This window comes from Poeciliopsis prolifica, unplaced genomic scaffold (assembly GCF_027474105.1).
Source record: "Poeciliopsis prolifica strain line A6 unplaced genomic scaffold, Auburn_PproV2 SCAFFOLD007, whole genome shotgun sequence".
NCBI lineage: Eukaryota > Metazoa > Chordata > Actinopteri > Cyprinodontiformes > Poeciliidae > Poeciliopsis > Poeciliopsis prolifica.
The window spans coordinates 12038155-12053722 of NW_026562382.1; the positions used below are offsets into that span (position 1 = coordinate 12038155).

Below are 15568 nucleotides of genomic sequence, written 5' to 3' on the forward strand. Positions count from 1 at the left end.
ATTACAGATAGTTAGACATTAGGCCAATGTTGAGCACAAAAAAAGAACTAACCATGTAATAGAAAGCTGCAAAAGAATAGACGGAATATAATAACAGACCCTCACTTTCATGAAGGGAGGACTGCTCCGGGGAGTACAGAGACACCTGCTCTGACTCTGCCCTGATTCGGTAGCTGGGCGACTGAGAACTGTCAGTCACTCGAGACTTGGTATCCCCAGACGCGGAGGTATCTGAGAGAACACAACAGAGCGGACGGTCAGACAGAGACAAATACATCCCACAGAATGAGTTTGATAATTTATGACAGTCATTAAATCTAATATTTTTCAGCTGAGAGGAAACAATGCAAACAGTGATTTCTGCAACATTAGTTTCATCATTGTGTAAAGCTACACTCATTAAACTTTACTGCCTTATTCATTTAGAAATATTAGATTAGGTAGAAACAGACAGACCCCTCTAAAAGTTGTCTCCATCTCTGTATGTTCATGAAATCAAATTCTTTAAGTGAAAAACTGGAAACCAGTGTCCATTTGCAAAATGTTTTCCCATAACCCATTTAAGCAGTAAAATAATCAAGTCCTCAGGAAAAAAGAAGAAAACAATCAGTAAAACAAACACTGTGTGTCTGGTTGTGTTAAATCTTGCAGTGCGTGTGAATGAAATCTGAATCCTATGAACAAGTTATCACTGCTGCTAAAGCTGACCTGTTGAACAAAGCTGTTAACACCAAAGACTGGTTGACAACTTGAAACTTTGCACTTCCACATCCAGACATCTAAGAGAGCCAGCCTATTGACAGAAGGGAATAATTCAAATGAGGCTATGGAAGCTCTTCAGGTAAAATGTCTGAATACACATTGGACATTCCTGAGACAGAAGGTCAATTCATTTTCAACCCAATTCAGAAAGAGTTATAGTTCCAATGTTGTAACATGGCCCCTAAAAGTGAACCTTTTTGACTCTCCCATGCTTAAATTTCAATTAATTTCGAATCTAAATTAATAAAGGCTAATAAAAATATGTCAGTATTGTCTAGATAAAATGAAGGAATGACACAAGGAAGTAGAAAGGAATCAAAGCAGGGGAGAGCGAAACCTACATAACCAAATTTAAGACCTTTCTAGACAACATAGCATTCCTCACATCCACTGCACAATTAATGCATAAATATAGTCATAGATAAGAATAGAGAAAAATAGCTATGCAGCTGCTCTAAAAGAGGTGCAACACTGACCTAGCCATAACCCAAGTCCATATGTCTATATTTGTGAAGGCAGAACACAAAGTTTTATTTTGTCATGCCAAGATACCACATAGTGGTTTCTAGGTTCCAACAAAGACTTTGTGTCCATGAGAGCCCACTCTTTGCAATAACAGTGAGCTGTAGAAATGTGACACTTCCCATGTTCCTCACTGTGCATGCTGGCAAGGTAACTATCGATTTTTGTCAATCCTAATGGTAAATGGCACAGGATTGTCCACCCACCAAATAAATATACTTGATTAAAGGTTGGGTTAAGAAAATGAAGGAATAGGCTACTACAGTTAAAAGAAAAAGAAAATTAATTTTACGGCTTCTTACATGTCCTTACCAGGGGTACTTATATATATCGCCAACAATGTGTTCATACTGTGTCTTGATCTTATTCATTAAAGTAGATGCCAAACAGAGCAGAAGAGAAACAGGAAGAGAGACAGACGGTATGCACAGAGGGAGATTTAAAGCATCGTCAGGATCTCATGTTAATGTATGGCAGCAGATTTAGGTTTCCAATTCAGGACTGCCAAATGTAGCAGATTCCTGGTTACAGATTGCATTCCTGAAAACAGGAAAGAGTTTGCCAGTGAAATGCAAAACAGTCATATTCAAATAAAATTTTTAAATAATGTAGAAGCTTTTATTTTAATCGTAATTAATCTAAGGTCCAGTTGCATAAACCAATAGCATCAGGAAGCAAAGTTTTTCCAGGTTGAAAAAAGCATAAAAAGCATATAGTGTCATTTAAAAAAGCATAAAAAGCATATAGTGTCATTTAATTGAATTTACTGAATAGAAGTCATCACTAAACGTGTTGCATAAGCTCAAAAATAATGACACTTATTTTAATAGTTTTTTAAATTAAATTTTTAAGAGATAATAAAGTATCCAATTTTAAAATAAGAGCATGCTTATTGCAAGACATGTAAATAAATTGAAAAAGTGAAAATAAAAAATACACCAAAACATATATAGGATAAGATTACGTTGTTTATTCTTAAATGTTCCTTCTCTCCTCAAAAACCCTTTCTTGCTTATAACATGCTGTGTCTCCTTAAAGCTGGGTTACTCATGTTAGATTTATCACCTCTTGCACAAATATCTTCTGCTCCTGTTTGATTCCTTCACCTATCTGGACTTTGAGGATTTGAGAAAATATGTTTAAGGGAAGTTTTGAGCAAGTGCAGTGAAATGTCAGAGAGAAAGTATGGATTCCTACACTTAAATTCAGACTTCAAACCATTTGCAGTTAGAAGACAAATTCCCCCAAAAATATAAATTCAGCCTCTCATATTTGTTTCGTAATATCTAGTACTTTATCAAATTGTAGATATCCCAATTGGGTAGTGTTGTTTTTTGGCAACACAAATGACTCCCTTATAATTTATTCAGATTCTCAGTGCAACGACCAGTGCTGAGACTGACAAATCTGGACTCTGTGCTTGTTGTGCTCTGCTCTCGGTGGACATTAGGTGTGACTGCATTGACATTTCCAGAGGCAAGACGACTTTCTGCAGTGTCTCGTCTGTCACAGGAGAATACAAGGCTCACAAATTCTCTAAAAATCAGAGAAATAAGCTCTAAACCCATAACCCAAAGTTAACCTGATCTAAAATCTAAAATGTACACGATCAAATGTGACTGTGATTTATTATCTTTGTTATGATTATCAATGAACTCACTGCTAAAAACTCAGTAATTGTGATTAATCCCTCATGCTGGTATGCCACTAATGAAACGCTTTTAGCAAGGAACTGAGGAGCAGACAGCAAATGAAAAAGGGGAGTAATATTAATATTCCCAGTGCATATGTACAACTCTAACCCCCATAGGCTCCTCTGACAGAATCGACAATAAAAGATTAATGACCAGAGCAAAGCTTCTGCTTTGCTCAATCTAATTAATAAGCGATTAAAGATATTATTAAAAGTTTTTCCAATATCAGTTCTCCTCTAAAGATCTCATAAAGATGGGGGCTAAACAAAAAGATACTACAGGATCCAGAGGAAAATCTGACATGTCACTGATTGTTTTGTTTAGAGGGAGCAGAAGCAGCTTCAATAACTATAAAAGCAAAAACTATCCCAGGGCTGTCAACTGCTTTCTTGAAAAAAATTAGCTTAAGTAAAGATTGCAGAGGAAATGTAAAGCATGGCAGAAATACTATCCACATATAACATTGACAAAAAACAATGCCTGGTGTGTAGCCAATGTTTAGAATAGATACTCTGAAGGCACAGATGTGCAATAATTTCAATACATTAAAAATACTCACACACAGAACTTATTTTCTGTCTGCCTTATTATTGCTATTTCACAAATTGTGTCGTGGCAATTGTACTTTTCAGCCATTTGAGTAAAATGGTGAAATTTAAACTGCAGTAACAATTTAAGCACTTCCTCAAACAATCGCAGTTCAGTTTGTAGGTCTAGGCACCATACCTGCAGTTCGCCATGGCAGGGATTTCTCAGATGAGCTGCAAAGGGGAAACAGAAATTACCAAAGTGAATCAATACAATGCTCCAAATAAAACAGACAGAAAAGAGACATCTATTTCACTAATCATTTTGAAATTAAGGGAATTAAGGAGAACAAAAAGTAATCACAGTTTTATGACAACACATTTCAGAACAAATTAGAAGCAATCATAATGCACAGCACATACAGACATCTAGTCTGGGAGTTATACATACTGACACAAATCTGATAGGCGGGTCCGAATTTACTCCAATGCAGAGATCATTTATCAGAGTAGCCATTCACAATGAAGTAATGCATGAGAGAATAATGACTTGGCCAGAAGTGCTGAAATTTGAGTTCATTACTTCAAAACACAGGAAAGAAAAAACATCTGGAAACTTTCTTATACATTAGCCATTTACATATGTATGCTCTGCTGATTCAGTACTCTGTAGAACTGCCTTCATCTGCAAGTCTTTTTTGTCTCTACCAGCTTTGAACATCAACAAAATTTGACAATTCATATTCAGTTCTGTCCAGACAGGATGGAGAGCGTTCACGAAAATAATTTTCAAGTTCTGCCACAGAGTCCTGATTGGACATTGACTGAACCATTCTGCTACATATTTGATTTGATCTAAATCATTCCCTTGGAGCTCTGGCTTTATGTTGAGGGTTGTTGTCCTGCTGGACGGTGAACCTCCTCTCAAGTCTCAAGTTTTGTCACAGCCTCCAACTAGTTTGTCTGCATATTTTGCTTGTATTTAGCTCAATCTACCATTCCATCAACTCTGGCTAGCAGTCCTGTTCCTGCGGAAGAAAAGTATCTTCACACCATGATACTGCCATCATCTTTACATTTGAAATAGCGCATTTTGGAAGATGTGCAATGTGCAGCAGAGTTAAATGTTCTTCCACAGCATGTTCTTCACATATCTGCTTGGTCCCCTTTGTGACTTGTGGCAAATTGCAAATGGGACTTTTTACATATTCCTTTCAATAATTGTTTTCTTCTTTCTCATTTTAATACTTTTTTTTCCAACTGCTGTTTATTTTTATTTTGGGGGGGTTTGCAGGTTTGCATTTATTTATTTTTTTATCTTTTTATTAGGTTTTAACATCAAAATATAAACTGCTGTTTATTAAACAGTACAAGGACAAGAACGCTGTTTCATAACCTAACTCTGTTTTAAGCATCTCCACACCACCATCACTGACCTGTCAACTGTTTTTCTCGATCTTCATAAAGATAACTTTGTTCTCTAAATGTTTTATTACAAACCCCTGAGGCCTCAAAAGAACAGATTATTTACCAACTATTATTTACGAAGTGACTATAAGATACAACTGATTGAACTAGGATTTTATTTAGGGGTACAAAAGTAAAATGGGCTAAAGATAAAAGCATGAAACACTTCTTAACATTTTACATTTAAAAAACAAAAGATCAACAGGTTTTCATGTATGCCTATGGAGTGGAAGAACATGTTTTGCTATACTACAGTGCTACATGTTGCACTGTAGCAACATGTGCTAAAGTTATTGAGGTATTAATAATACTAATGCAAAGCACTGTATGAGTGCAAGGTAACACCACACATTTTCCTTTTCTGGTCTGGAAATAAAAACTTGAAAATGCCACAATCCTAGTTAGCTGCATAGCCGTAGAAAAACAGCTAATGATGTTAGACATCAATGAAACCCTTTCTGACCAAGAAAGGGTGACCAGTCACGATGACTGGTCACCTGCCAGTCATTATGACAAGCAGAAGACCTCGGAGCAGTGTAACAACGATTGCCTCTGTTTGATGATCATTAATATCAAGAAGTATCTGTTGCTAGTACTGGTATATTTTCTTCAAGGTGACACTAAATTAGCTTTATTAAGAGAAGCTCTCAGAATTTTAATGAGGATGTTGCCAATTAAAGAAAGGAAGTTGGGAGAGTTGTGGTCCACTCTCATCATCATCATGATAGCAATGTGTCTGTATGCTGAAAGCTGACCACAGACTTGGAAAAGGTGCTGCTGTTAAAAGTAAAACCGTCAAGATACACAATACGCCTCTGTCTTATAAAAACTTAATTTCCCATGAAGCATCTCTGTTAGTGAGCAACTAGCTGACCATGGGGTTTACTCTTGCAGAAATTAAATTAGTTACCAGAACTACAGGTTTTATGAAGTGACTCTCATCAGAACCTTTAAGTGTCCTCTCACCTCACCCGCAGTCCTGCTGTGCTTTTTAAGCCAGTCAATGTGATTTCTAGCTTTAAAGCTGACCTCTATTCAAACACAAATATCCTGTGAAGAACATTTCATTTGTCCTTCTCTAGCTTCGACAAAAGATGGGTAACTGGTGTGAAATGTATATTTATGGGATTTACAGGTGGTCCTTTTGCCCTGGTGAATAAGTAAGAGCATTTACATATGGGTAGCTTAACTTATTTCATAGTGCTACTACCAGATATAGATAGAATACTCGATACAGATAGAAAATATTTTTTCCAAGGTAAACGTAATTATCAAACAGCTATTTACTTTGCTCTTATCGGATGAAAAAAAAAGGATAATTTGTGCTTATTTAGAAAGACACTCAAATTTTGCAAATATGTGAAAACATTTCAGGCACTGTCTTGCTTACATTGTTTAAAAACAAAAAGCAACTTATTAAAAATTTATGTTCTGCTGATGAGGACATTTTAAGCTGCTTACCTCCATAATTAGGATGTTTCAAAGCAATGGTAGCAGGCTTGTGATGATGTTATGAGAAAACTCTGACGACATAGACTTTAGTAATTTACCTCTTAATTAACTGTCTAACTTCAGACGACTGGTAAATATCACATGCTCCTTGTGGTTCTGTCTCTTTGACAGGCATGCAATTTTTAATTAAAGCTGTTGAGCTGAAAAAATAAAATACATGCAAACAAACAACACAGTATGAATCCAAATTGGGTATTGTAGCGTTCCCTTTCAAATGCCTCCATTCTATAACTCCAAAGTGAACACTGACATTAAGAAGAACTATCAACAGTAATGTGTCTCAATGTTCTAGACTTCACCCCTAAAAGGACAGTTTTTACAACAAAAAGTCCAAATAAAAGACCTGAAAGTTGCTTTGAAAGAACTTAAGTACACACCTATAAAGCAGTCCCTCTTCAAACAAGAACAAAGGGGAAATGGACACTCAGTGGTGCAGACTGCAGGTTGGAGAGTATGGACTGCCTCAGGGCATCAGGGTTATTATCACAAGATAGAAAATATCACACAAAGCCATTACGCTTTAGCCCTACAGTATCACAGTCCATTATACAATGAATTCAACTCAGACGCTTCATTGAATGCACAGGTCTGTATGGACATAGAAAGGCCTTTAACTGTCTTAGTGTCTCTTCACACAATTAAGAAGTTTTACTTTCAAAATCACAAAAAAATGTCTGTCATATAGTTCCTACATTTTAAATGTCTTTTATTGAGAAGCCTGAAAAATATAAGGTTAAGTTTTCTCAAAATTTTAAATATACAGTATAAAATCCTTCCACTGCATTCCACTGTAACAGGTAAGAAAGTTTTTTTCTCACTAAGAAAAAAGTCAAATTTTGTTGTTTGGAAATATTTAGCAGTGAGACAAACACAAAAAAGTCAAATTGGGGAAACTAAAGAAGCATCAACCATCAAACTTATAAAGGCAACACTGATTTTAAACTACAGTTTTGCTAGTTACAAGCAGAACACTTGTTAAGCAACAGACTGCATACTGGCTACTGGAGCAGAAAACCTGCTCAACTAATATCAGCTTATTATAACTGTTACTCGATAAAGAACATCATGCAAACAAAATGCCAAATCTAAATGTTCACTTCAGTAAAGTGTAAACAGACTAGATGGTTTTATAGAACCAAACAATTCAGCTATAATGTGCTTTAAAACAACAGATCCAAGCAGTAAATATTTAGAAAAAAAATCGCACCAAACAACTGTTAAAAAATAGACTATTAATGTTGGTCCGCTATTCAAAGTCCAACAAAATGAAATATGTTCTGCAGCATGGTTAGAAATACACAGTTAAAGTTCAATCAAAATAATTTAATACATTTGGAATATAGTTTTGATTTATGAAAATGGGAACTAATCTATTAGACCTGCATGAAGACAGAGAATATATGCCTGAAAGCCTTTGTAATGACTCAGAAAATGCTTATAATGTCTGTAAATACTAACCCATTAATTTGTCAGTGGACACTGAATGAAGGTCTATATCATGGCTGCTTTATTGTTAAAAAGTGAAGCTTTTGCTTACATGTATTAGAAGTATGAATTTAAAAGTGATGAGATGTCTATGAGTGCAATAAAAAATATATATTTCATCATCTGAGTGAATTTTTTTAATCTTTGTTGAAATAAATTCAGTAAAAAATTTACACTGATTAGAAACTACACTTCTAATCAGTAGCTTACTTCTTATTAGAAGCAAACATAGAGTAAATCTCAGAAAACGTAGAGATTGTTTTTGCCAAATAGAATATCACATATGACACCGAGTTTAACAAATGAATCTCACATATTTGAGCTAAAAGATTTACTGCCACATAAAGCGCCTTGCAAAGGTATTCACACCACAAGAGATTTTTTGTAAATTTTATCACATTACAATGTAAATTTCATCACATTACAACCACAAATATCAACATATTTCATTATAATTCTGACAGAACAACACAAGGGCGACAATAATTAGTCAAGAAAGACAGACAAGGTTTTCAAGATGTTTAGCCTAAATACTGACTCAGCCTCCATAATTCTATACCCTTAAATTAAATTCAACTAATTGTCTGCATCTTTCAAAGCCATACAGCATTTTTCTTCCACATTAAAATGATGCAACACATGTCGCAGACATTTTTAATAAAATGCATTTACGTTTATTATGATGTAACAAAATGTGAAAAGGTTGAATCAATATGAATGTATTTGCAAGGCAGAGTAGGTATTATTATTATGCAGTATCTGATAAAGTGGGAACGTAGACATTTACTGTCAGTTAGGATGGAATAGGCAAATAAACAAATTTACGTTGACTTCAACTGGATACCAATTCATACACCTGTATTAAATAAAACAATATATATAGAATTGAGATAATCTGATTACGATTCTATAATCCCAGAAGGTTTCATGCACTATAGAGTGTGGTGTCTGCTGTGAAGGAAGGAAAAGCCATGTGTCGTATGTGAACAGCTTCTCATTACCTGCTGCTACCAGCGCCTGGTGACTCGGCCCCAAGTCTGCATCTTTCCAGCTGATTGGCCACAATCTGCCTCTCCACTTCCAGCTCCCTGGTTAGCCGCTCAAATTGAAGCTCCTGCACATGAACACGACAAACACAAACATGTGACTCCAGGCTGAATTAATGTGAACAGAGGGCTTTCTGCAGTTGCATCGACAAACACAACAAATGGGGAATGAAAGTAAAGGCGGCAGATTGGCAGGTAACAGCTTGTTCCCACCATGTTCTAGTAGTTTATAGGTACATGATGCAATGAGTCTTACGTGAGAGACTCAGTTAACCCAGCGTCAAATAAAACAGTTTCTTCACAAAAGACTTAAAAAGAAGTATGCGTGTATCCATGCAAAATCTAATGTTTATAAACTTATGCAGACTTTCATGTGGCCTATATGATAATGTCATTTTTGCAGCCCACACAGAGGGATAAGCACCATTTTAATGGGTGATATTTAGCCTTCGTGGTGCTTTCCTACGGGAGTTGGAGAGGAATCAGCATTTGACTAATTACCTACCATGAACAAGGCCAATACTTGCATAGCTCTCGAGCTTCAAGCACTGCATCATGACACTCCTCAGACCCACAAGGTCCTCTGTTCACATAAAAATTATGCTACACACACTCTCTTTTCTGCATATATCTGAAGCACATTTTTATTCCACCGCGGATCTAATTTGGCAAAATAAAAATATGTTTTTTCCAATATTCTAGCGAAAAAGACCTCACTCACCATAGCTCACTGCACAGATGGAACGCTCCTCTGCTTGCTATCCTTAGCTGTCCCATGTAATGACCATTACCGCGGTCAATTACATTCACAGCCGACAGCATACACAAACAGACAGCCACACTCTGCAGCTATCTGCAGCTTTTGTGACCTGTCTGAGGACATTTAGTCACCCTACATCACTAAGACCATCCTACATTTCACACCTCTGCTGTGTTCCCCTGGGGGTGCACCGAAACTTCCCCTCCACATCGCAGACTCCTCACCCCTCCCCCAAAATACCACATCATACTCTCCACTACTCACCTCTCCTTTGCTCTGCTTCAGCTGAATATATGTGAACCTTGACTGCAGTGAGAGGGAGCTTACAGGAAGAAAAACTGCTACACCCTGTTTCCTTAACATAAAGGGACTGCTACGGTTGCTTGTCTAATCAAAGTGTTCATGCCACTTGGATATTTCCACATTTCATCACGCTGCAACTGCAAGCTCCTATTAGTTGAATTTTATATGACAGACCAGCACAAATAATACATATATCATGCAAAAGGGCAAGCAATGAGAGCAAGTTAGTTTTGAAGCATGGTATTAACTGCACAAGGTAATAGCAATCATGTGTGCTAGATACTACAGTGAACAGATCAAATGTATGGTGGAAAAAGACACCAAAATGAAAGACACACTGCGTGGCTGAACAGTGAGATCTCAGAGATTGGCTGTTCCCGCAAATGTCACTATTCTTAGGCCTGCCACCTCTATGCCTTCTTTCTTCTAAGCTTATAATCCAATTGGTGGTTTGGCAAAACGTCACCCGCTCAAATCCAGCGACTTCAACACAGGCTTGTGGTGTGTGCAAGTAAAAGAAATTGCAACTGTTGCATCTTCTCAGGCGCTATAGCAAAAAATATCTGTACATCATGGGACACTTACTGGCTTTCAGACTAGACAGTAAGTGTTGGAAGTTAACTTTTGATATTTAGATTTCCTTCTAGCCTAAAGCAAACTTCTTAAGCCCAAAGCTGCTAGGGTTTTTCATTTTATGTAGTAATAAGAGAAAAGGAGAATGTTCCAGAATTTCCTGCACTGAGCTGGATTTTCCACACCTTTTGTCTTTCTTGATGTATTGGCTACGGTTCTCCGAGCTACAGCTCTAAACTGTAGACTTACTTGACCGATGTAAGCATTTTCTCTACAGTTGCAGTATATAGGAGGACTGCTGACATTAGGATGAAAAAGGAACAAGACTCAATCAACACCGAACAAGAGTAGATGTTTTCTTTCACGCTGAGTGAGTGTGTGTTTGTAACATCTACGCCATAAAGGATTATATCCATGCTTCACACCGTTGGCCTCTCCCTGACCCAAACGTTAAGACTAATATGCATACTGAAAAATATGTAAGACAAAAGTGACAAATGTATTCATCTTCATATTTTTTTTATTAACTCATGGACTTTCCAAACTTCAACAGACAAAAGACAAAAGGTTATAAGCATAATTCACCACCAGTTCAGGCTAAGTCTAATGATCATCGTCTCGGTTCGAACTAGTCATAGCATCGGCAGAGAGAAAGAGAACAGTGGCGATACGTTAGAGGCTTTCCTGCAGCAACGAGAATCCAGATGCCTTTATTTGCCATTACAATGAATCTGTTGGGCATGATTTGCCAGGAGTTCCAGAGCTGAATCAGATTCTGTCCTCTTGTGTCCTTTGACAGACCCTAAAGAAAGATGACACATGGCAGTAGATCAAACTAGAAACACGTACACTCCCCCTGTCTTTTCTATGGCGGCTGCTGACAACATATGACCCATCTGCAGCGCCTGAAGTGGTTTCTGCCCACTGCTGCTTCAGCATTCACAAGAGAAACTCAACACGCACTAGTCCAAAATGATGTACATCTACTTTATATTAATTCAGGAAGACCAATGTCCTATTATATAGATAAATACAGGCAATATATTTCTTTGCTGCTCACTCTAGGAACTGAATTACAGTATAAGAACTACTGCTTAGACACCCACTTTAAAGCATTAGGTAGATAAATTGCCTATTTTTTTTTTTTCACGTTTGACCAACTTTCGTCTCCTGAAAGTGGAAGGTCCTTATTTTAATACAGAATTATTACTGTTACGTTTGTCAATATTATAAGGTGTGTATAAATGGATTTTGAGAGTAGCATGATCAACAACATGACTAAATGACAGACATATAAACAATGTCTAAAACTGACCTGATCGTCAACTAGAACAAAATCAAGATGGGGGGCTCATTTGTGATATACAAATCCATTTAGCATAACTGGTGCAGAAGGCTTTCCCACTCAACCGAAGAATCTAACAGAAATTTGTTTGTTCATTAAGTGACAACGAGGCCTGACAGCTCTGCACCCTCACTGCAGTGATGCAAGGAAATTCCAGCCAGAGACAGAAACTGCTGCACAATAGGAGAATAACAGCAGAGGTTACATGATGTCTGCAGCAGCAGAGACACAGAAAAGCCGCCCTTAAGGGTGAAAGAAGACAACAAGCCTTGGAGCAGGATGTTAGAATACACCTGGAGGAACCAGGCATTGTAATTATTCAGGAAAGCTGCATACAGTCACACCTATTTTTCAGTCCAGAGTTTCAGTCGACATTTTTTTCTTTTATTTTTGGATGAAGGGAGGTTTCACAAACCTTTTCCAACAAATATAGACTCTCAGTGAGTAATCTATTTGTGAAATCAATCTATTTGTGAAAGGTATTTGAATGTGATACATACTGGCATCTTTTTTTAACAAAAAAATCTGTTCATACGATCAATATTTAAATTTTTTGAAAATGTAATAAAATTTATGATCAATAGGCTCTAAACAGCTTTATTAACAAGCAATAGTTCAACTCACCTAATTTCTCTACCTTTTTAACAGGTCTTCTGTTGCTTTAAAAGAGAACCACTTTACTCAAAAATCTATTTGCTTTATTTTCCGCTGATGTTGGGTATTTAAAACCATTTCAGATTTGTTATTACTCAGAGACAACTCAGGATGGATCTTCAAAAATGACCCACTAAAATGAGGTGTAAAAAGGAAGTTTCCAATTTCATCTTAGATTAACAATTAAAATGTCATGCAGGAATGACATATGTGGTGGATGCTATTAAAGGAGCTGTCATCTCCAGTGTAGTTCATAGCACAAAAGAGAATGACAATGCAGTGAAAGACTGTCAATAACAAAGACTGCCTGAGTGGGAGGGTGAAGAAAAACCATGTTTCTATGAACACATTAAACAAAAACTTTACATTTTTGTAAAGACATAAATGCTGTGTATGGTATGGTGTAATTTTTTTTTTTTAACCCTCCCTCCTCCATGACGACATTCTTCACTCATTTACAAGATAGTGATGTAAATGAGATCTGATTGGGTTTGGCAAAACAACAAAACAATAGGACATTTCAGGACATTTTCTAAATTTCAACATCATTTTATTTACACTTATGCCTCATTAACAATCGACTTTCTTAGAGAGTAGTTTACAAATTAAGATGTTGATGAATTTAGATATTTTGCGAAGGCCTCACAAACTTATACAAATTTATAGAAGATCAGGCATAGGGTAATGATTAGTAGATAATGTGTCCTTCCTGTATATGGCCCACTAAGGAATGAACTAGACCCCTAAAGGTGCACCATGGTTGACAGATAGTGATGTCTGGAGACGGGAAACATGAACTTCAATCAACCCTTTGGGTTGATTGCGCCTACGTAGCATATTGTTAGCTTTAATATAAAGGGAAACTGTTATATTCTTGTTGGTAAGTTGCTTTATCCACCCACCAACAGGTGCCGTGATGGAGAGAAAATCAGTGTTATTCATTCCACCTCTCAGTGACAATAATGATATGCCTCATCTGTATACAATAAGCTGGGTCTTTCTCCCTGGAGCTCTGTTGATAATATAAAAGCAGAGCCCAAATAATTGGTACTTTATAGAAGAAAACACAGATCCAATTGTCAAAGCAGTTTAGTACAAAAGCACTGTTGCTTTTCAAAATCTGAATATTTGTACTTTTTGTTTTCAAAGCTAACTTTTGAACTAGACTTGTGCTTCCTTTTTTGTTATTGTCATAATAAAATAAAAAGTGTTTATACTCTAATCAAAATTCAGAGACATTAATCCAGTTAACAGGACCAACTGAATCCACAACTCCTGGACGGGAGGAAAAAGTCTTATAAGGTGGAGCAGTGAATCCACACAGCCAGAGCAAATCTTGTACGCCAGTGAACATACAATTCCATTGAAAGATCAATAGTGTTGTGTCAGACAAAAAGAAAGTTGCTCTGGGCAATAATGAGAAGAGTGAACAATGTAGGGACTGTCAATCAAGAGACCGATGTAGACAACAGAGATTGCACTGACGTGTGATTACCTAAAGATCAGTTATTTAGAGAAAATCCTCTGAAAGACATTTACAGTGGGTAAAAGGGGATATGGAGACAAACCCTTGGTAGTGATTCAAAACTGGAGGTTTAACTAAACTCCACACATCAGTATGAAGAGGACAACTCTTGCTCCCCAGACTGCATCCTCTGTGCCTAGTGTTGACAGTGCCAATGATTAAAGTTATAATGATGGTGATGATGAGTGACGCTGATGAGTATTAGCAGGCTAGTTGAGGGGAGTGCTCCCATGGCTGTGTTTAAATCGACAGCGCATCATGTCAGGCTTGAGTGCCGCTCCTTTGACTTTGTCACGTTGAAAGGAGATCCTCCCCTGCTCTCTTCTTCTATTTTCTGTTTTCAGCTGCACTGAAAGCCTCTTCTCACAAACTATTCACAGGTGACAGACTCTGTGACTCTCTCCATCATAGCTACAGTCTACGTATGTCCTTTTCACATATCTGAGCATTTTTGTCTTTTCTTTGTGTATCTGAGCACTCTCCTTCACCTGCATCTCTCACCTATGAATATGCCTCACCCCCTCCCTCTAATACTCTTCTCCCCCATGGGGTAATTGCTCGGAGCCAGGCTTCCATTTTTATGACTATAATCGAGGCCAGAATTTGTATGCCTCTAGATTTCTCCTTGCCTGTGTCACAGCGGCAGCGGCACGCAGAGGAAGGGAGATAAAACCCTCAGGACTGGAGAAAATCACTAGTCGATTGTAATTAGAGTTCTTATTTCGCCTATGGAAGTGGAACAGGCACCATCGCCTGTAGAGAGAACTCACCCTGTCTGCCGCTCTTATGTCATGGAAATGCAAAGTAGCAACATAACTGCCTCGAGCCTTTACCTTGACCCAAACTAATAACTCCTTTACCTAGGTCATTCAAGCAAAGGTGAACTTGGCTTCATTAAAACAAGATGAAGGCTTGCATGGTTATCTCAAATGTGTCATATTTCAGCCAGCACAACGAAGCTTTTAGAAAGAACTTGAAGATGCAACAATGCATTCCAGTAGTTCTTGAGTGCGTGCAGAATATTCTGTATCTGTCTATGCCTAACCTAGGAGAAAACGGGGTCAAACGGTCTGGCTCAGTTTGTCAGGGAATGGCGGGAGGTACACAAACTGTTCATGTGCAATTGACTCAAACAAAGAAGGAAATTTCCAGTGTGGTGTGTTTTGTTGTGAGGTGGTGCGCTGAGACACCGGAGTGAGTACTTAGTGAGAGGCCTTTTTGCCAGCTGGGCCAAAGGTGTAGATGTGTTTACAGCTACAGCTCTCGGCACATAGAAACAGACAAAACACGTTTCTGAAGTTAATGGCCTAAAAGGCCTGCAAAAAAATATTAGGCGAGTTTTTTCTTTTTTTCAAACAATTGTTTAATTTAGCAGACAAGGTAATACCATTTT

The 15568-nt window shown here is 37.4% G+C and overlaps 1 protein-coding gene across 5 annotated transcripts in view; it reads right to left on the reverse strand.

The window, feature by feature from the left end:
• The window catches only part of LOC129361066 (plakophilin-4-like), an 83050-nt gene that overhangs the window by 37795 nt on the left and 29687 nt on the right, over window positions 1–15568 (reverse strand). For 3 of the 5 annotated variants that reach the window (XM_055031696.1, XM_055031698.1, XM_055031694.1), the window contains exons 3-5: window positions 8971–9083; window positions 3705–3739; window positions 100–231 (exon numbers count right to left, since the gene is read on the reverse strand). In XM_055031696.1, the coding sequence (XP_054887671.1) occupies window positions 100–231; window positions 3705–3739; window positions 8971–9083 (280 nt within the window). The remainder of the gene's footprint in view (window positions 1–99; window positions 232–3704; window positions 3740–8970; window positions 9084–15568) is intronic. The other 2 variants (XM_055031699.1, XM_055031695.1) reach the window with 1 other exon arrangement.